The 21,450-nt window shown below is 40.8% G+C and overlaps 1 protein-coding gene across 5 annotated transcripts in view; it reads left to right on the top strand.

Annotated features, from left to right (window-relative positions):
* LOC135224478 (conserved oligomeric Golgi complex subunit 1-like) overlaps window positions 1–21,053 on the top strand; it is a 363,776-nt gene extending 342,723 nt beyond the window's left edge. For 4 of the 5 annotated variants that reach the window (XM_064263481.1, XM_064263483.1, XM_064263479.1 and 1 more), the window contains one exon: window positions 20,608–21,053. In XM_064263481.1, coding sequence (XP_064119551.1) covers window positions 20,608–20,736 — 129 coding nt within the window. In that variant the 3' untranslated portion in view covers window positions 20,737–21,053. The remainder of the gene's footprint in view (window positions 1–20,607) is intronic. The other variant, XM_064263482.1, reaches the window with a different exon arrangement.
* Window positions 21,054–21,450: the final 397 nt, after the last annotated feature.

Raw genomic sequence — 21,450 nt, 5'->3', positions numbered from 1 at the left:
GCAGGAATTCTCCCCTTTTCTTCTCCGAAGTCTGCTCAACGTAGAGATAACACGGTAGACCACACTTGAAGACGACTAGACCAATATCCAACCAAACTCTCGAGCAACTTTTCTTCTTGATTGATGCTTCGTCGGTTCCTTCGTCTCTAGTTTCTCTCTGACGATCACTGCTGCTGATCTCTCACTGATAATCTGATCGGTGGCTCTTACTAACTGGTGATCTCTCTCTTTTACAATCTCTCTCTCTCTCTTCTACGATCACTGCTCTCCAAAGTTCGTTCGTCGTATTTATACGGCACTCTGGGGGCGGAGCCTACGGCGAACGTCACCGACTCCAGGGATTTCTAGAACTTCTTAGATGAATCTAGACGAGGCATTGCATCAGAAATCGTGGCGTTTCATCACTAACGACGAGATCCACAAACATCCTGCCGATTCTGGAACAACCACGAACATAGGCGCCTCCACAGTGGCGCGAAAACCTCCTTGCTGCCGAACTTCTCGAAAATGCTTTCTCCTTTCCTTTATCTTTCTTTGCTATGAAGCAATTACCATCACAGTGATTTACAGGAATCTACAAATATACTAGTATATTTCTCTCGCAGCATGCTTATGTTATCAGTTGCATTGTCCTAGTAGTAGGTGCATATCTGCAAGTTAAATGCAGATACTCGAGTGTATTTTTTTTTTTTTGCGCATGATGGTTCTAGCCTAGCACATTGGAATGCACTACCAGGCAATTGAGTATGAGTCGAGTGAGTGATATACGGCTCTGCTTGAGTACTGATTACTCTCCGTGATTCTTTTCGGTTTGGTATTGTTTCTCCTGTCGAGGATTAACTACCAATTCAAATCTCTCTGCCCAGCAATCACAGACCTAGGTCTTTGGTTGGCTCAGAATTCTCGCATAATGCCCATCTCTGCTGCACCACATTTGCTGTTGCAAGAATTTTCAGACAGAGATATATCTCATTAGACTCATTATCATCTTTCTGTTTCCCCCACAGTATAATAGAAGTCTGTAGCCTAGTCATCTGTTCCATCGCACCTGCTGCAAGGGCCGCTGCAATGACACACAAAGATTTTCTTCAGACAATATGAGTTTTGTTTTTTAACCCTTAAACGCCGGAGCAGTAAATAAAAAAATGACTCCCGTGTGCCGGAGGGGTTTGAGAGTGAGCGCGTAAGCGGAAAAAATATTTTTTTCAAAAAATCACAGCGCGCTTAGTTTTCAAGATTAAGAGTTCATTTTTGGCTCCTTTTTTTGTCATTGCTTGAAGTTTAGTATGCAACCATCAGAAATGAAAAAAATTATCATTATCATATATAAATAATGTGATATATGATAGCGCAAAAACGAAATTTCATATATAATTGTATTCAAATCGCGCTGTGCGCCAAACGGTTAGAGGTAACAAGTTACTTTTTTTTTTCGTTGTAATGTGCACTAAATTGCGATCATTTTGATATATAACACATTGTAAAACGATAAAAGCAACACAGAGAAAATATTATCACAAAATGATGCATGAATTCGTAGCGCGCGGATGTAAAAAAATAATTTTTTAAAAAATTCACCATAAATCGAAATATTGTTATAGATTAGCAATTTGTTTCAAAATGAAGGAATGATGATGGATTACGATACTGTAAGAGTTTAGCTTACAAATGCAGTTTTCGACCATTTCGAACGAGTTAAAGTTGACGAATGTCGAATTTTTGTTTATATAGCAAATATAAAAATAAAAAAAATAAGAAATGCTCAACAACCTTCCAATAATTTTTGTTATATTGTGCACGTTTTTTGCGCACATTTTCATATATAAAACTTTAAAAAAAGCGTAATATGAAAAGGCTCAAATATTAGGAGAATGTGACCTACGCATTTCCGAGATTTTCGGCCGAGAATCGGCGGCGCGCGGACGGAATAAAAATATTTTTTTCAAATATTCACCATAAATCGAGATATTGTTCTAGAGACTGCAATATGTTTTAAATTGAAGATAAATGATTGATATTACTAGACTGTAAGATTTTTATGTTATAAATGCGTTTTTTGACCTTTTCGGTTGAAGGTCAAAGTTTGACCGATCGTAGTTTTTTCGTACTTATCGTACTTTATATGCAAATATTTCAAAAATCGTAGAAATGCTGACAACCTTCCAATGTTTTTTGTTATTTATTGTGCATGTTTTTGCGCACATTTCCATATATAAACCTTAAAAAAAGCGTAATATGGAAAAGGCTCAAATATTAGATGAATGACCTACGCGTTTAGGAGATTTTCGGCCGAGAATCGGCGCGCGGAGGGTAAAAAAAATATTTTTTTTTTCAAAAAAATTCACCATAAATCGAGATACTGTTCTAGAGACTTGCAATATGTTTTAAAATGAAGATAAATGATTGAATATTACTAGACTGTAAGTTTTTTTTGTTATTAAATGCGTTTTTTGACCTTTTCGGTTGAGTCCAAAGTTGACTGATTGTTTTTTTAGTTTTTTTCTTTACCTTATTTTCGTACTTTTATGAGAATATTTCAAAAAATGATAAATTGCTACAACCTTCCAAAATTTTTTGTTATATTGTGATGGTTTTGCGCACATTTTCCATATAAAACCTTTTTTAAAAAAAAAAGGCGAATGAAAAGGCTCAAATATTCGGGAGAAGTGACCTACGCGTTTTAGGATTTATTTTTTTCGGCCGAGAATCGGCGCGCAAAAAAAAGGTTAAATTTTTTTCAAAAATTCACCAATAAAAATCGAGATACTTTTCCCCCCCCCTAGAGACTGCAATAGGTTTTAAAATGAAGATTAAACGTTGAATCCCTTACCTTAGACTTTTTTGTTAAGATGTTTATTGTTATAAATGCGGTTTTTTGACCAATCGGTTTTGAGTCAAAGTGAATTTATTTAGTTTTTTTCGTACTTATTTTTTTGTTTACCCTTTATATGCAACTATTTCCAAAAATTTAAAAAATTTGCTTACAACCTTCAAAAATTTTTGTAATTATTTTTGTGCCAAAATGGGTTTTGCGGACAAAAATTACATAATATAACTTTAAAAAAAGAGTTAAAATATTGGAGCTCAAAATTTTTTAATTAGGAAGATGTAACCTACGCGTTTAGGTTTCCGGAGATTTTCGGCAACCGAGAATCGGTCGCGCAGAGGAGGGAAAAAAAAATTAAAAAAATATTTTTTTCAAAATTCACCATAAATCGAGATACTGTTCTAGAGACTTGCAATATGTTTTAAAATGAAGAAAATAAATGATTGAATATTACTAGACTGTAGATGTTTATGTTATAAATGGCGTTTTTGACCTTTTCGGTTGAGTCAAAGTTGACCTGATTGTAGTTTTTTTCGTACTTTATTGTACTTTATATGCATATTTCAAAAATGATAAATGCTACAACCTTCCAAAATTTTTTGTTATATTGCATGGTTTTGCGCACATTTCATATATAAACCTTTAAAAAAAGCGTAATATGAAAAGGCTCAAATATAGGAGAATGTAACCTACGCGTTTCCGAGATTTTCGGCCGAGGAATCGTCGCGCAGAGGGGAAAAAAATATTATTTCAAAAATTCACCATAAATCGAGATATGTTCTAGAGACTTTGCAATATGTTTAATGAAGATAAATGATTGAATATTACTAGACTGTAAGATTTTTTATGTTATAAAAGCGTTTTTTGACCTTTTTCGGTTGAGTCAAATTTGACCGATCGTAGTTTTTTTCGTACTTATCGTACTTTATATGCAAATATTTCAAAAAAATGATAAATGCTACAACCTTCCAAAATTTTTTGTTATATGGATGTCTGGTTTTGCACATTTCCAATATACCTAAAACCTTTAAAAAAGCGTAATATGAAAAGGCTCCAAATTAGGAGAATGTGACCTACGCGTTTCCGAGATTTTCGGGCCGAGAATCGGCTTGCGGAGGGAAAAAATATTTTTTTCAAAATTCACCATAAATCGAGATACTGTCTAGAGGACTTGCAACGTTTGTTTTAAAATGAAAGATAAATGATTGAATATTACTAGACTGTAAGATTTTTATGTTATAAATGCGTTTTTTGACTTTTCGGTTGAGTCAAGTTGACCGATCGTAGTTTTTTTCGTTCTTATCGTACTTTATATGCAAATATTAAAAAATGATAAATGCTACAACCAATTCCGTTTTTTGTTTTATGATTGTGCATGTTTTTGCGCACATTTCCATATATAAAACTATAAAATAAGCGTAATATGAAAAGGCACAATATTACGAGAAGTGACCTACGCTTTCGGATATTTTCGGCCGAGAATCGGCGCGCGGAGGGAATAAAAATATTTTTTTCATTTCACCATAATTCGAGATATTGTTCTAGAGACTTGCAATTTGTTTTAAAGTGAAGGTAAATGATTGAATATTACTAGACTGTAAGTAATTTGCTTACCCAAAAAAAAAAATATTTATAATATATATATATATATATATATATATATATATATATATTTATATATATTATATATTATATATATATATATATATATATATATATATATAATTTTTTTTCTTATACGTAAAATATATATAATTACATTCTTCGATTCTGGTACCAATACAATAAATAAAAGGAATGCAGGTGACACTTCTCTTTTCGCATACATGAAATGTCTTATTATTATTTTATCATGCAAAACATTCATTGATATATAAAAAATTGCAATAAATATAAAAGTAAATATAAAATAAATGCAGAATACTCACTCGTAATCTGACTCTTCGTTCTATTCGTTGTTTTCTCCCTCCTCCATTGAAGAGTCTTGCAGTTTTTTTCCACTCGACATGACGAGGTACAGGTGGAGGAGGGAGACGCGCGCCCTTACTGCTGATGGACCCGGCGGCCCCGTGCGCCCTCCGCTGTCGGTTACGGGGGCGCGCTCCAATACATGACCTTAGTGTGGTACTTTCGGTCACACTCCCCTATCCTGCAAAGAGCAACTTTGCAGAGACGACAGAAGAACCAGGGGTGGTTCTCTCCTTCTGCCATTCATATGGCACCCTGGCACCGTTTCTGCCTTCGCCCTTCTAAGGCCTCCAGTATGTGTTCCCCTGGCTGCAGCCGACACTCAGGGGTCCACTACCCGACGAGAAGCGGTGATGGCGGGGCCGGCAGCAAGAGGGGCGTCGTCAGCAGGGGCGGCGGCAGCAGGGGCGTCGTCAGCAGGGGCGGCGGCAGCAGGGGCGTCGTCAGCAGGGGGGCGTCGTCAGCAGGTGGGGCGTCGTCAGCAGGGGCGGCGGCAGCAGGGCGGCGGCAGGTCGCGCGAAGTTGGCCCTCCTATCTGCCCTTTCCTCTAGGGGCAGATCTGCAGCTCGGGGCAGGGGGTCAGTTATGGAAGGCCACTCATCGGGATCGAAGTTGATGAGGGCATTCCCGGCTACCTTCTAGGAACGTATGTGGGACAACCTCTGAAAGATTGTCACCGCGGTACCACAGTACAAGTATGTAGCATTTGGAGGCCCAACTGAAGGATGTATTTGAGGAGCTTCTGTGTCCACCTTCTGGTTCTCCTGGCGAGGGATAGTGGACTGGATAAGCTGATCAAAGAGATCAACTCCTCCCATGTGCCTGTTGTAGTACCCAATGACAGTAGGGCCGCTCGGTATGAAACTCCTCAAACACAACTCGGCCCTGTCGACGTGTCTTCTTCCGCTGTACGATCTCTTCTTGGATGGGTTCATGACTCGTCGTAATCATGGGGACGAGTCGGACACCCTTCAACAGATGATGAAGACAGCGCCCTTCCGCCGCCACTCTGTCTCTCCTCTTGCCAGGTGTTGCGGATGACTAGCGAACCTCTTGAGGACATTCGGGAGGGGCCCAGCACCAACCGAAGGGTACCACTGACGTGAACACCGCTTCATACAGTTCCTGGGCCAGGGGATACCGAGTTATAATAATTATCCATAAACAGGTGATATCCCTGGTTACGGAAACGTCCCACAAGGTTGAATACAGTGGTCACGCAGCGTCGGAGAAGACCCCGGTATACACTGAAAAGTCCCACAACGTATCCAGTGTTGGCCTCAGTAATGAGAAAGAATTTCACACCATATTTCTTTGGCTTCTTGGGGTTATACACTTTTATACTAAGACGTCCTTTGTAAGGCATCATCCCCTCATCCAAGACAGGTTCTTTCCAGGAATCATGAGATTACTACACTGCTCACGGATATAATCCAACACTGTACGCACTAAAATGAGGCGATCACTGTTATTCCGGGTATGGCCCTTCGGTTGAAGGCGTTGAAGTACCTGTCCATCGCCAGGAAATTATCACGGACTAACGCCAGCACATTCGTCATACATAAAAAATAATTTCTCCTCCAATATTGCCTGACGTCGACAGCAGGTGTCAAACCAAAATAAATGTGGAGCCCCAAAAAATGTGCCATGTCAATGAGGTTGCAACCCCGCCAGTAATACGACAAGGTCGTCTTCAGCTCATACCGGCAGTACCGAGCGTAGTCCACCGTCTCGTGTACCAGGTATTCCAGCAATTCACCGCGTCAGGAAAAGCTGGATGAACCCCAAAAACAGTCAGGGGTACTGGTACGGTCATCCCAGGGGTTGCCGTGAAGGGGTGCATGTTAGGAGGGGTGGGGGGGTCCTCCGTCCACCCTCGTCACTCCGACGACCGACCTTCACCTTGGCTGGCGCGACGAGCCGACCTTCTACGTGCCCACCGTGCGCGTGCGGCACAATGCACACTACTACCCCCCCCCACCCCCCCCCCCCCCCATTGGCCCATTACCCTCACTTAGGCCTCACTTTCTGTATCGTCCTCTGCGATAAAACTTGAGCCCGTAGCCCCACCCCATCCCCCTCCTCCTCAGATTCCCCCTCGTATGCACTGAATTCGAGCTCACTTTCGGGATGTGAGCCTCGAACGGACGTTGGGGGCAAATATTCATCCTCAACTTTCATCAGGACTGATGTCCTCATCACTCGATGACCATCCGCCATCAAAATGAGGACTTGCGACATGTTCCCGATCAAGCTCCGAAAGGTATTCGTTCTATGTCCCTTGGTTGGAGGTCCTCCAAATGCCTACGAATGCCCTAAGGACGCCCACATGCTTCTAGGGTAACCAAAGGCATACGATGTGTGTTCCGAAACACTTTCAGCCACACGTGGCCGCACAGAACGGCCTTGAGGCGCTGGGGTCATGGCAGGGTGCTTGCCCCTCGCCAGCATCCACCCTTTTGGTCCAAAACTCGCCTTACACGATCCCTTCCGACGGGTAAAACGTGCCTTTCACGGTCACACGTCGTTGAGAACATATCTAGGAATGTCTTGTAGCAATACAAATGCTCAAAGTCTCGCACAAGTCCAGAAAAACACGCTTTTCACGAAAGATCGCTCTCGGATGTGCGCTACTGATGCTGGCTGGAGCGAGAAGAAGGATATCGCGCATGCGCACCTGGGTCACGCTTCAAACAAAACAAGGCCTGATCCTGTGAACTCCCAGCATTCCCCAAGGCGCGTGATTCAAAAGTTTAGGCTGGTAGGCCTATAAGTATTTTTCCGCGAAATTTTTAAAAAAACCTTTCGTTATGTCGACGTAAAATACGTCCAGTCGGCACCGGACAGACAATTTATCTCGACGTAAAATACGTCCAGTCGGCGTTTAAGGGTTAATATACATTTCCTAATTCGTAAAGTGTTCAATTATTCTTTGTTCACCCCAAATTGTAAATGAATCACAGAAGGCTTCGCCTGTTCCTCTTCTGACTAGCTCTGCTTCCAAAGTAAATAGAAACTTCCTTCCTGATCCAACCTATAAGAAGCAGTTCTTCATGTGGTACAATCCCTGTGTTTTCATTACTGAAAGACTCTCCACCTTCATTGCAAGCTCTGACTTTCTCGCCGAGCAGCAATGAAACAGAAGAATAACTTTTTCAGTCCTCTGTAAAACAACAGGGATTAGAGCCGTCTTCACTGGTTGGGGTCATTGAGGGGACTTTTTCTATGAGCAGAATCGTGAGAGTTTACTTCTCTTGATTCAACTGTGAAAACGTAGGTCCACATTCACCATAGTCATCCACTAGTAGTAGTATAGTATTGTTTCTCCTTGGTTGAGATTCAACTACTGATGAGAAACTTCTGTCTTGCCACCACAGGGACCTCGGTCTCTAGAAGGCACTTGACTCTCATCTATTTTTCACATGCCTTGCAAGAATCATCATCTTCTCTCTCAACATCGTTGGTGAACAAGATAGATGATTTGTATGGTTGTTCTCAGCATCACCCTCCAAAAGGCTAGTGTCATTTTGTGACTACGTTGCAGTTTAAGGACAACACAGGTACCCAGGTGTCTCCAGTATGCAGTAAGAAGAGTTCCAGTCACCCAGTAGAGTTGGAACTCATGGTGATCCCAAGTGCCCACTGGGAACCAAGAGTCTAGTGGGAACTAAAAACACAGTAGTATCTGAGTGCTCAGTGGAAGCGGAGCACCCATTGGTGCATGAGCGTTCAGTGGAGTCCAAACGCCCAGTCTAAGTATACATACAGTATTTTCTGAGTACAGGCAGTCCCCTGTTATCGGTGGACTGGTTTAATGGCAATCTAGTTTTATGGCGCTGCCATAAGGTGCCAATAGTAGAATTATACCACCATAACATACCTAACAGAGGTGCCATTAACCAGTTATTAGTGCCATTAACCGAAACATGGCGCCATAAGCACCATAAATTGCCGAGTTTTGGTTAATGGCGGTTTTCGCTTATCAGGTACTGCCTTTGCATACTCAGTAATTGCCTATTGCCCATGGGGCTCAGTAGACTCCGAGCACCCATTGGGATCCAAGCACCTAGTGGGGGATGCTCATGTGCTAGTGCTAAATACCATTTGGTGTTAGTGTCTCCCATTGTAGAGTATTCATATTCACCAGTGTCAGATGATTCATTAGTGGATTCTCCTGTGTCAGCGCAATGTGCCAGTTCCATACTGTCACCTGTTAAGTAAATTGCCGGCACTAGGTAAGCATTCGATACCTACTAATGTAGTCTTGCTCCTTTGGACTGTGAAGTGCAGGACCCTTATCCAACTTCATTTGGATAATATTCTGACACTGAAAGAAACCCTCAATTATGCCTCAGTTCCCAGAAGGTCAACCCTATTTATACCCTTTCTTTTATTTCTTTGGAGGAGGAGGACTTTGGGCAGAGCAACCTTCTCCTTATGCTTCTCTTTTAGAGCACTTTTTGTTTTATTACCCTTCATTGTTCACCCCAGTGGCTCCTATATCACCTGGACCCACTTTCATGATGCAATGACCGACAGAGTCCATTAGACTACCTAAGATGGTACTCTCCTTTTCCTCTAGAATTGCTCTGTTGGGGATTGATTATTGGTTGTTAGAGAAGAGAGAGCTGGGCAAGGCTATATTTTGTTCTCCTCCCTCTCATCTTTCCAAGAGTGGATGTCTATCGTATGCCACCAGAGAGGTGCCTTCTTTGGGAGTTTCTGCCTCCTCTCAAGGGGACTTCTCCAGCTTAATCAATCCTGCACAGAGATCAACGTTTAACTCCCCCAATTCATGTCTCAGCCACAGAGTTGGACCATTTAGTGAAAGATTGTTTCAAGGTATTTGAAGTATTCAGCTCTCATGACTAAGAAAATTGAGGACTTCACTTCACTTGAAGATAATTTTTCGGCAGATTGGCTTGGAGTACTCTCTCGTGCCAGTAAGGCAGTAAGAGACAGGTCACAAGAATTAGTTGCCATATTTTCTTCAGGTAATCTTGAGAAGAGGGAAGCCTTCTTGGGGTATGGGGATTTTCCAGGGAGCAATCCCTGGAAAGAAGGACCCTTCACTTTCTTCTCATTAAGTTGAAAGTTTCTTCACATAACCCTAATGCCTTTTGACCTTAGTGAACTTGTAGATGTACAGTGGACCCTCCATATTCGCATTCTCCAGATTTGCGGACTCACACATTTGCGGATTTTTCTCTGGAAAGTTTCCCCGCATTATTCGCGGAAAATTCGCATATTCACGGTATTTTTCCGAGAAATATCCATATATTCCTGTTTTTTTTATCATTTTCATCATAAAATGCACTTTTTGTGATAAGACTATTAAAAAAAACCAGGTATAAAAATTTTTAGTGGGTTTTTCTTGAGTTTTAACTAACAAAATAGGAAGTTTTAAGCATTTTTATAAGGGTTCCAACTATGTATTCGCGGGTTCTAACTATTCACAAGGGGTCTAGTATGCATTCCCCACGAATACAGAGGGACCACTACCACCATTCAGACATGACCACAGTTCTAATGTTTTAGGAAAGAAAGGTTCTACCCCATGTCTCCATTATGTATACAAAGAGTACTGTTTCTGTGGACAGATTAGTCAAGCCCTTTTTTTTTTTACATCAGGAGGGGACAGTTGATTCCGTGCTGGGATATGTGGAATCTATGGGATAAACCTGTCTGGGGCTTGTTTGCCTCTTTAAGGAATTCTCACCTTCCTCATTTTGTGGCCATACAGTCCCTATAGCATGTACATCAGATTCCTTCCTATAGTCTGATACGTCAAGGCTCCTCTCCTCATGCCCTTCATCACGGTCAAGGAGGAACTATACAATGTTCAGATTAGCCATATTTTGGCCTTTTTCATGGTTCCTGAACCTGCTCCACTGTACCTCCTTTCATATTCTCTTTCTTCCATCTTACTTTCCACCCTCTCCTAACAATTGATTCGTAATGCGACTGTGAAGTTTTCCCTCCTGTTACAACTTTCAGACCTTTTACTGTAAATTTCTGTTTCAGTGCTGAATGACCTCAGAGGTCCTAGTGCTTGGCCTTTGGCCTAAATTCTGCATTTATTTAATCAAACCCATGTCTTCTCAGACAACCTCACCTCAAGAGGTGAGGTTGTCGGATTTTTGCCAGACAGACTCCAGATAGTACTGAGGATTATCAATCAGGTTTTTCCTTAAGTATTGCAGAGACCGTTTCAAGTCATGTAAGTGCATCTTTTTTCATCGTTTTTCAGTCCTGGGGATCAACTTTATGAAGCTAGTTTCTTGGGCCCTACATCTCTGCGAGACATCCATGTCCTTTTTTGCAATATCCATGTGCTTTTTGCAATTACACCATTATGAGGTACCGAACTATGCATAACTCGTGTAAGCAAAGTGATCTAGTTCGGTGGCATCCCTATCTTATTTTCCTTTAATGAACCTGCCATGCCAAGGAAGGAAAAAGAAGATAATTTACTTGTTTTCCTCAGGGACTGGCCCAAGACCTGGATACTTTTCTTTCTCCCTTAAAAGTTTTATGGACATCCATGTCTTCCTGGGGCGCCAGACTTCACCCGAGCTCATGGCTAGTCTGGCACCCTGCTTTCTTTGGTTCCAACAACAATCCAGCACTATCTCTTGCTCTGAGCAACCAATAGTGCTCACTATCTCTGAGAAGAATAGGTTTTCAATTCTGTTTCGATATTCAGGTTGAAGGCCATCCAAGAACTTTGATGTTTTAGCAAGAGCTAGTTTCTTCTTATTAGAACTCTTGATGACAACTACACTCTGGCCCCAGCTCATTCCCTGGGAGCCTAAAATGCTCTCTGTTGCTGAAGAGAGAGCTCTGCAGGGCTGCATGGTCTGGTATTACCTAGAAAACCAGAATCCCAGACCAGTTATAACCCAGGGTCTTATGACAAGAACTCGTATCGTCTTCTGATGAGAACATCTTGCCCTTTACCCTAATGGACGTTATCTTCTGAGACACACTCAGATTTAGGAAAAGCATTTGCCTCCTTTTAACAAAAGCTATAGATGGTAGAATTGTTCTTTGTTTCTCATGATTTTGAGAGAATTTTAAGTGTTTAAAATTTTGGCAGTACCTTGCTAATTTAGTTATTGACATGGTATTGTGGAAGGAAGTGTAGGATTCTGTCCTCTTGGCCAGACCTTCGCCAGGTAGTGAAATGTTGAAGTTTTGAAGTTCCAGGAGCCTTGAGGGTACAATGCACCAAGAGCACCCTGCACTTTTAGTGGATGGGTGATGGTTATACTTTAGTGTAGGTGACAACATAATCTGGTTGGTTTTATATATGTAACTTACCAAGTAATTCCAGGTAAGTGGCCCAGCCCACTTTTGGTTTAGCATAGGTACAAACCGGCTAAAGAGCCCAATTCGTTCCTGCTGCTCATCATATGTATACATAATTTTGACTTGGGATTTCCCATTCTTTACTCATTATGTCAGACTCTAGTGCTAATAGTATTAGGTATTGCAGCAAATGCTGCAAGACCAATTGGACTTCTTCTAAGTATGACAACCACACTATGTTTAGTTCTTGATGTGGAAGACTTTACTTTCTCAGAGAGAGAGAGAGGAGAGAGAGAGAGAGAGAGAGAGAGAGAGAGAGAGAGATTACCTGGCTCCCTTACTCCTGATCCCTTACTTCTGATATTGGTGCAAGTGGTGTTAGTGCAAGTGCTGTGTCAGTGGAGGGGGCAACTGCTCGTCCTACCAATGCTCTTAGACATAGGTCCCTGGCAGATTCCCTTTACCCAGGGAGAAGGCAAACCAAATTGGGGTAGTTGCACCCTCACCAAGCCTGTGCAGTCCCAGGACTTGGTGGACAGCCATTGGAAAGGCATCTTAGTGAAAGTGTATGACTTATCATTCAGTGGCTCTGATTCCAATTCGTTCGGGAAACGAGGTAGGTCTTTTTGTGTTTTCAAGGCCATTGAAAAGGCCTGCAGCCCCTGAGCTCGCTCCTTCGATTGCTCGTAAGTGTGGCAGAGATCTGGACCGCAGCCCGCATCCTTCCTGTTGCTTTTGGGAGCAGCATGTCTTTTCAACATCACACAATTATTTCATTCCAAAGCACACTTTGTTAAGGGCTCAAAGCGTCCAGTTATGTTTGAATGCTCAGTGAGTGATCATGCAGTGATAGCCGATTGTTCAGGTGAAGATGACAACGCAGCGTTTGCGTATGAACGATCTGCCAGCATCAGGCGGTTGTCTGTCACCAGGCATCCAACAGTCAGTAAACGTTTGGTAGGCGAGCCGACAGCGGGAGGATCAGTGTTGTTTGTGCATGTACATCTGTTGAGCAACCAGTCAGTGCTGTATGTAATATGGTAGACCCGGTGTGTATGGAGACAGTAGAACGCAAAGTATGAGGTGAGCGCTCTAGATATGCGTTTTCTCCAAAGTATTCTCTTCCTAATATGTAGTGAGGTTAGTATTAAACCCTCAGCTAAGAAACGTTCAGAGGTTATTAGGCTATTATCAGAGTTTTCTCCCTTGACAGAAGGATTGTTTTTTGCACTGAATTCCCCTGCTTCTGCTCGCCTGCTTCGTCTCTTCCTTCGACTTCTTCGTTGCCATTTCCTGCTTTTATGCCTCTTGCAACTCATCATATGCGGCCCACACAGTCGGATATGCCAAGTGTGCATGTTCCTGCAGTGCAGAACCCTTCCTTGGACCCAATCCAAATCCTTCAACGGCTGGATAGTATTTGGTTTTGTTGAAGAAGACTTTTCCTGGAGTATGGGAGCAACTGGACCTAGCACCGTCTTCAGTTTCTTTTTCGGAAGAAGTTTTAGAGGAACATCCAACATCGGCGTATGCGTCGTTACTAAAATAATTTTGTTCTATTCAGCATTTTTCTCACTTTCGGCTCCCTCATCATTTGGCTCTGCTTTTATGATGAATCATCCCTCAGGTACCTGTAGACTACCAAACTTGGTTCTCTCCTGCTCATCAAAGAAGGCTCTTTCTGATATAGAGTTGGTTTGCCGAGAAGAGGGACGTTGGTAAAGCCACATTTTGCGCTCCTCCTTCTCATCTGACAAAGAGGAGGTATGGCTACTACGCTACAGGAGAAGTTCCTCCCTTGGGAGTGTTTGCCTCCTCTCAAGGAAATTTCTCTGGCTTTTCAAGAAGATCAGCCTTCAATGCTGCCAAGATCTTCTCGTCGTCTGAATTAGACCATTTGGTCAAGGATCTGTTCTAAGTCTTTGATATTGTCAGTTTTCTTGACTGGATGGTGGGAGCACTGACGAAAATGATTGAGGAATGCCCTTTGCTTCAAGACAACTTAGCTGCCAACTTGTAAGGTTCTGTTAGGGGTTCTGTCGTGTGCAGATAAAGCAGTACGTAACGGCTCTCAAGAATTGGCTGCTCTTTATTTGTTTGGAATACTCAAGAAAAGAGACCTACCTTTGGTGCTTATTTACCACCAAAGGAGTTACTCCATCACAGAGGTCTTTGCTTCTCTTCACACCGATGGATATTGGGAGTATGTTCCCAAGTGCAACATTAGAATGGGTAACCTTTGAGCTGCAGAAGAAAGCGATGCAAGATCCTCTCATACAGTCTAGTGAGTGCAATAAGCAGCCAAGCTGTGCACCTGCAGTTCCCAGTATGGTTTCTCCTTTGCAGCAGCTGCCCTTTTATGGGGGCAGGGCCAGATATCAGTCCCGACCGCAAATAAATCTTGGACCAGGATGTCAATTCAAGAAATCCTCTTCCAGACTCGCCTCTACCAAGTGAGAATGTGGTTCTCCATGGCCTTCTGTTCTGGAAGGAATGGGGAGTAAGGAAGGCAGAGCCTTGGTACTAGTAGGGCTTCGAGAGGGATATTCCATTCCATTCCACGAGAAACCTCCCTTAGAGTATGGGCCCATCAGCTTGACTGCTGACTTGGCAGGCTCTCAGAGGTTTTCAGCCCTCTCAAACAAAGTGGCTTCTCTTCTAAGAAAAGGGGCAATAGAAACTGTGGAAGACGTGTACTCAGAGGGGTTCTACAACCGACTCTGTTGTCCCCAAATCATTGGGAGGTTGGAGACCTGTCCTGGACGTCAACTCCCTGAATTTCTTCATGAAAACTATGAAAATCGAGACAACACAGGCAGTTCTGTCCTTCATCCAACAGGGGGACTGGATGGTAGCAATGGACATGGGGGACACTTATTTTCACATTCCAGTACATCAGGAATTCAGAAAATATCTTAAGATTCGTGTTCTAGGGCAGTCAGACCCTATGTTTTGGCCTCTTCACAGCCCCACAGGTTTTCACCAGAGTACTAGCCTCATTGGCAAAGTGGCTCCATCTGATGGGCATCAATGTATGCCTGTACTTCGACGACTGGCTCCTACAGTCATCTTCAAGAACTCGTTGCACGGAGGATGTAAAGAAGACTTCTCCTTGCTCAGGATCTGGGCCTGCTAATTAATTTTCCCAAATCTCAACTAGTCCCAACTCATTTATGTAGGGATGATGAACGACTCTAACTTTTCGGGCTTTTCCGTCACTGAAAAGAATCCAGTCCTGCATTCAAACAGTCCATAAATTCCTTGCTTTTCCTTCCTGCTCAGTCAAGGAATGGATGAGTCTCTTAGGCATTCTCTCTTCAATAGAGAAATTTGTACCTTTGGAGAGACTTTGCTCAAGACCACTACAGTTTTTCCTGAAGGCAAGCTGGCGAAGAAAGACCCTCCAGGACTCGTTTGTCTTTCCCATCACTCCCTAGATCAAGGAGGACTTGAGGTGGCTTGGGGAAGGAAGGTTATCAGTCAGGAAGTCATTACTTTGTCTGAACCCAGACCTACCATTATATTCAAACACTTCAGACCTGGGATGGGGAACTCATCTGCAGGATTTAGAAGTAGCAGGGGCTTGGGCATAACTGGAAAAGAAGTTCCATATCAAAGTGAGGGAGCTAAGAGCAGTACATCTGGCCCTTTTTCATTTTGCTTCTGGAAGATTGTTGTTGTTCATTCAGACAACACGACAGCATTGGCCTACATAAAAAAACAGGGAGGCACTCACTCCTTATCTCTTTGTCGGGAAACTAAAAAACTGCTCGTCTGGGCTCAGGACAACCGCACACATCGGGGCAAACTGAACATTCTTGCGGACGAATTGAGTGGTATCAAATAAGTACTGCTGATGGAATGGACACTGAATCCGTAGGTGTTCACGGACCTGAGGAAATGGTTTGGAAAGCCGGTGATAGACCTGTGTGTGACAGCGAGAAATCACTGTCTTCCATTGTATTGATCCCCAGTCCCGGACATTCTGGCCTGGGCAACGGCTGCAGTTCTCCAGGACTGGTGGACTATCCAAGATGTCTACCTCAGCATTGATATCTTCTCAGACAACCCCATTTCCACTGCTTTCATTAGGGTTTGTCCACTCTTGCTTTGACAGGCTTCAGACTGTCAGGAAGCTTGTCAGAGCGAAAGGATTTTCAAGAGCAGCTGCAAAGGCTGTTGCCAACTGGTGGCGGCAATCCTCCTCAAAACATATATCGAGGGATGTGGTCAGTGTTCTGCAGCTGGTGTCAAAGAGACAGTATTTCATCTTCTGAAACCACTCGAGAACAAATAGCAGATTTTTTGCTATTTTTGAAGTCTTCTTGGGGTTTAGCGACTTTGACCATTAAAGGTTAGACAGCTATGCTCAATTCAGTTTTCAGGCATAGAGGCCTGGACCTTTCTACGAATCAGGATATTAACGATTTGATTAGCTCCTTTGACACTGTGAAGCAAGATAATTCTCCCTTTATGTCCTGGAATTTAGATGTTCTTAGATGGCTTTCAGGTCCTCAATTTGAACCACTTCAAACCTCTTCTCCAAGGGGATTTAACGAGGAAACTCCTCTTCTTGGTTGTTTTGGTTACAGCCCAAAAGAATTAGTGAATTGTCGGCTTTTGGACAAACAAGTCTGCGTTTCACAAGAAGACACAATGTATAGGTTCACGCTTGGGTTCTTAGCAAAAAATGAATCACCTTCCAATCCGTGGCCTCGTTCATTCTCTATTAAGAACCTCACTTTTATCCTTGGACAAACTGATGAGAAGAGAGTTCAGTGTCCTGTTAGAGCTCTTAGACTTTACCTTGAGAGAACCAAGAGACTCAGGGGTCCCAGTTGTAATCTCTGGTGTTCAGTAAAGGATCCCTCTCGTACAATGTCCAAAAATGCCTTAACTTTCATCTTAAGGGATGTGATCTCTGAAACTTAGGAATATTCAAGAGGGGGCATTACCCTTGTTGAAAGTCAAAGCCCATGATATTAGGTCAGTGGCCACTTCTTTGGCTTTTAAACGTAATTTGTGACTCTCCATGATAATTCAATCTACATGCTGGAAATGTAGATCTGTTTTTGCATCCTATTATATACAAGACGTTGAAGTGTATGAAAACTTCAGTACGTTAGGACCATTTTCTGTGGCTGGCATTGTATTGGGGGAGGAAGGATAGGAGTATATATTTTCTATTTATCTATCTCCTCGCCTTAGTTTTAGGGGATTGAGTTATGGGAAGCCTGGGGTTACATGGTGCCAGGAGTACCCACAATTCATTGGTTTTTAATGGTTAGATAGTGAGTTTCTAAAGGTAACAAAGTGAACTGGTTCTTTCTCATGCACTGCACCAGTTGTTTAAGTTTTGGCAAAACACCCACTGTGTAGAGGTGACCCTCAGCTTTACTGCTGCGCCACTACAGGTTGAAGATGAGCGCAAAACCAGAGGCAGTAACCACATGTTATGGCTCTCTCAACAGGTAAGGCTCCAACAATGAGTAATTTTATTATATCAAATTCATCTCCATTACCGGGTATGGTTTGAGTAGTGTGTGTCCAGGTATCCCAATGTAATTACTTGGTAAGTTACATATCTAAAAATAACATTTTTATAATAAAATAAAATTTTATATATACTTAGCAAGTAATGATGTGATTGGAGCCCTCCCTCCTCCTCTCTCATGGACATACAGGTCATGAACAAATTGGGCTCTTCAGCCAGTTTGTACCTATGCTTCCCTGTAAGTGGGTGGGCCTAGTTACTGCAAACAATTGACTGCTACTGCAAATTTTAAACTTAAGCTGCCATGAAAGTTAGGAACTATAGCAATGTAATTACTTGGTGTGTATACATAAAATCTTATTTTATTATGAAAATGTCATTGTTAGTATGGTACTGCGCCCAGGGCAAGGTCACCTTGAAAGTTGGCTTCCTTATTTAGTAGTAGGAAATACAAGAGTGATAATAGGAATATAATATAGGCCACCATATTTGTAAATGGTTTTTGCAGAGAAACGATCATTTCAAAGCTGTGGTACGATAACCTGGTCAGAAAAATTTGACAACACTGCAGGCCTTTGAAATTTGAGTTGTCACTTCGTCAGTCACAAGTATCGTACCGTCACGTCATTCTCTCTGCTCAGAATGTGTTACATTTTTTACACTCACAAGGTCAGATCATGATGGGTAGGAAAGATCAGGAAATTTGTAAGAGGATGTTAACTGCATCCTCCGGTTCCCAAAATATAAGAAAATTTTTCAAAATGCCAAAACAGGATGAAGGTAGGCTATGTTGATTGCTCCTGCTAGGTTGGCGGCAACAGTGGTGACATTTCAGATCTGGGTTGGTATCAGTGCTCCCACTTTTGGGGATTCAATCAAAAGTCAAAGAGTAGCTCCTATAAGAGTAAAACTTAAAATTCTTAGGATTTACTTTCAAAGTAACTTGAATTTTTTTCCTAAAAGTTATTCAAAGTGACTCCCAGGCTAGTTCCTTTAATATAGGCCTAGTGCATGCATGTTACACCAATTATAAGAAAAAAATTGTTAAAGAGAAAAAGACCATAAACTAGATTTAAAAGAATTTGCCAATATCAGGGTAAATTCACTACTGACATCGCAAATTTAAATATATTGACCTTTAATTATTAGGTGTAAGTATCGATATCAGATCACATATAGTCCAGTGACTGTAGCATTTTTGGGTAAATTAATTGCAGCATAAAAAATTCCAATTGTACATGATGTAATGGCATTACAGGATTACCCCCTCTAAATAGGTGATCGTCACTCTCATACTTTGCCCAATAATTCAAAATAACTTTTATTTTATGCGAAATGATAATCTAGACGGGAATATCTTTATGATATAAACAAAAAAGATTTAGAAATAAAACGCTCTAATTAAATCACGCTCTAATTCATACTTATTAGTGAAGATATGACTTGAAGCTTCATACTTATAAGTAAAAAAACACCTAATGATAGGTATAATATTCAGGTACAATTTACTAAGGAGAAAGAGTGAACATCAAATCTAATAAATAATAATCTTGTGTCTGATTCCATGAACAAGTTTATATGGTTGCATGTATTATTTTAGCTGATAAAGGAAATTGTTGTATAATAGCATGAAAAATATCTCATTGAAAATACGTACTATACTGTAAGAAATCGTGTTTCATTGTTTTTGAGCATAAAAGAACTTGTTAGTTACTCTTCATTCATTAAGAAACTATGTAATCATATGGCCAACATATTAAAGGAAATTTCTTTCTTCCTAAATCATTGCTACATATTACATTACTTGTGTTTGTAGTGTATTATTTGTACAAATATTTGAAGTAAGCATACATTTTATATTTTAATTTTTAGTGTGCTTTTGAAAATTTTCATATATAACTATACATAGTAATTGCAGTTTTTCTTTTTTTTCTAAATTGTTTTTTTTCATTGCATCACATACATACTCTTTAGAATATTTATTAATTATTGTCTATTGTTAAGTCAAAGTATATAACATAACAAGAAATAAAGTAACATGCATGTTATTGTTAACATATTAAATGAATCAATCAATAAAACTGAAGAAATATTTTTTTATTTCAGTGCAAACTTTCAATATTATAAGTAAAATTCTGTTAACCAAAGCCAGTACATACTTTGAATAATGTCTAATCGGGTAGAAGGACATAGACTGCATATCCAATTTTTCTTCTTAATATAACTAAATAACATTTTAAAGTATTTCATCTTATATATACCTATATACATGCAATGACATAGAAGAAAAGGTCCAGTTTTGGGAAAAAAGACCCCCCAATAAAAAAAAATCTGGGTACGGGCCTCACCTGCATAACTTTCACTGATGCTTTAGTAGTGATCAGAGTACTCATCCGCTACAAAGCTCCCCCTTAAGTAGATATGACCCTCGGCTTTACTGCTGCGCCACTATAGGTTAAGTAGAGCACCAACCAGAGGCAATTCATTACTGCAGGCTTTCTTGACCAACAAGGAACGACAAGCATTGTTTTCAATGCTAGCAGCTTTTCTATTACTAATTTATTACATGACTTAATGCTTTAGTGTAGAATATGTCCATGCATCCCACCTCCTATTAATGTGGGAATCTGCTGTGTAATTACTTGGTAAGTTACTTCTGTAAAAATGACATTTTTATAATAGTTTTTATATAGTATATACTTACCAAGTAATTACATGATCAAAGCTCCTCCCTCCTCCCCTGTGATGGATGTAAGCATAAATGGAATATGTTTTACCTCCAGAGTTGTTATTAACCTTCTTGTTAGGGGGTGAGACTGGTGTCGCCTACACAGAACACAGAATAACGGTGTCGCTACTGTGAAATTGGTATCAAAGCTGCTGCAAATAAATGAAACTGAAAGCTATGTAATTACTTGGCAAGTATATATAGAAGCTTATTTTATTATAAAAATGTCAATATCTAATTTAGATTACTTTTTCTTATATCTGCTATTTTACTTTCAAGGGCCAGAGCAGTCCATCCTCTGTACGCAGAGAGATGTCATCAGCAGCCATGTCAGCCTCTCGCAGTGCAGCATCTTTGTTCTCCGCAATGAGCTCTTCTTGGTTTGGAGGGTCCTCGTCATCATCTTAACCCAGTTTTTATGATGTAATATATTTGGAAATTCATCATTTTCATGAAGTTCTAACAGGTGTTTGGGTTATTGCATATCTTGCACATGTAGCTGTGAGGACAGTACGTATTACGTATAGTGATGCACAGAAAGTTGTCTATAGTATTTAGTTTATTGAGAAGGAATGTGAGACTATTATTTGTTTTTGCTAGAAGTTCTGATTACAAAATTATATTAATATTTGAGGAGATAGGTCTAATTTTGTTTTTTATGTATGTGTTGTACAGTATTTGTTGATAGTAATTTTGACATATTTAATAAAGAGATAGTAATGTTATGTCCATTTTAGATCCTGTGTAATCCAAGAACTGACTGTGGAAGTACTGTACTTGAGTAATGACTAACATATAGGGGAGAGCGGTGATGGTTCGGACACTTTTTTTTAAATTTCTAACTTGAAGTAAGAGTTTTAGGAGCAGAGATGTCGTTGACATGTCAGTGTGTAGCCTCATCATTCTACATTTATGAGTGAATGTGGTAAGTCGTATACTTTACTATACAGTGGTCCCCTCATATTCGCAGGGGATGCGTACCATCCCCTCCTGTGAATAGTTAGAACCCGCGAATAGTTGGAACCCCTTTAAAAATGCTTAAAACCTATTTTGTTAGCTAAAACTCAAGAAAGAAAAACCCACTAAAAATTTTTATACCTGTTTTTTTAATAGTTTTATCAC

Source organism: Macrobrachium nipponense, chromosome 12 (assembly GCF_015104395.2).
Source record: "Macrobrachium nipponense isolate FS-2020 chromosome 12, ASM1510439v2, whole genome shotgun sequence".
NCBI classification, from domain to species: Eukaryota; Metazoa; Arthropoda; class Malacostraca; order Decapoda; family Palaemonidae; genus Macrobrachium; species Macrobrachium nipponense.
This window is presented reverse-complemented; position numbering and strand designations above follow the sequence as displayed.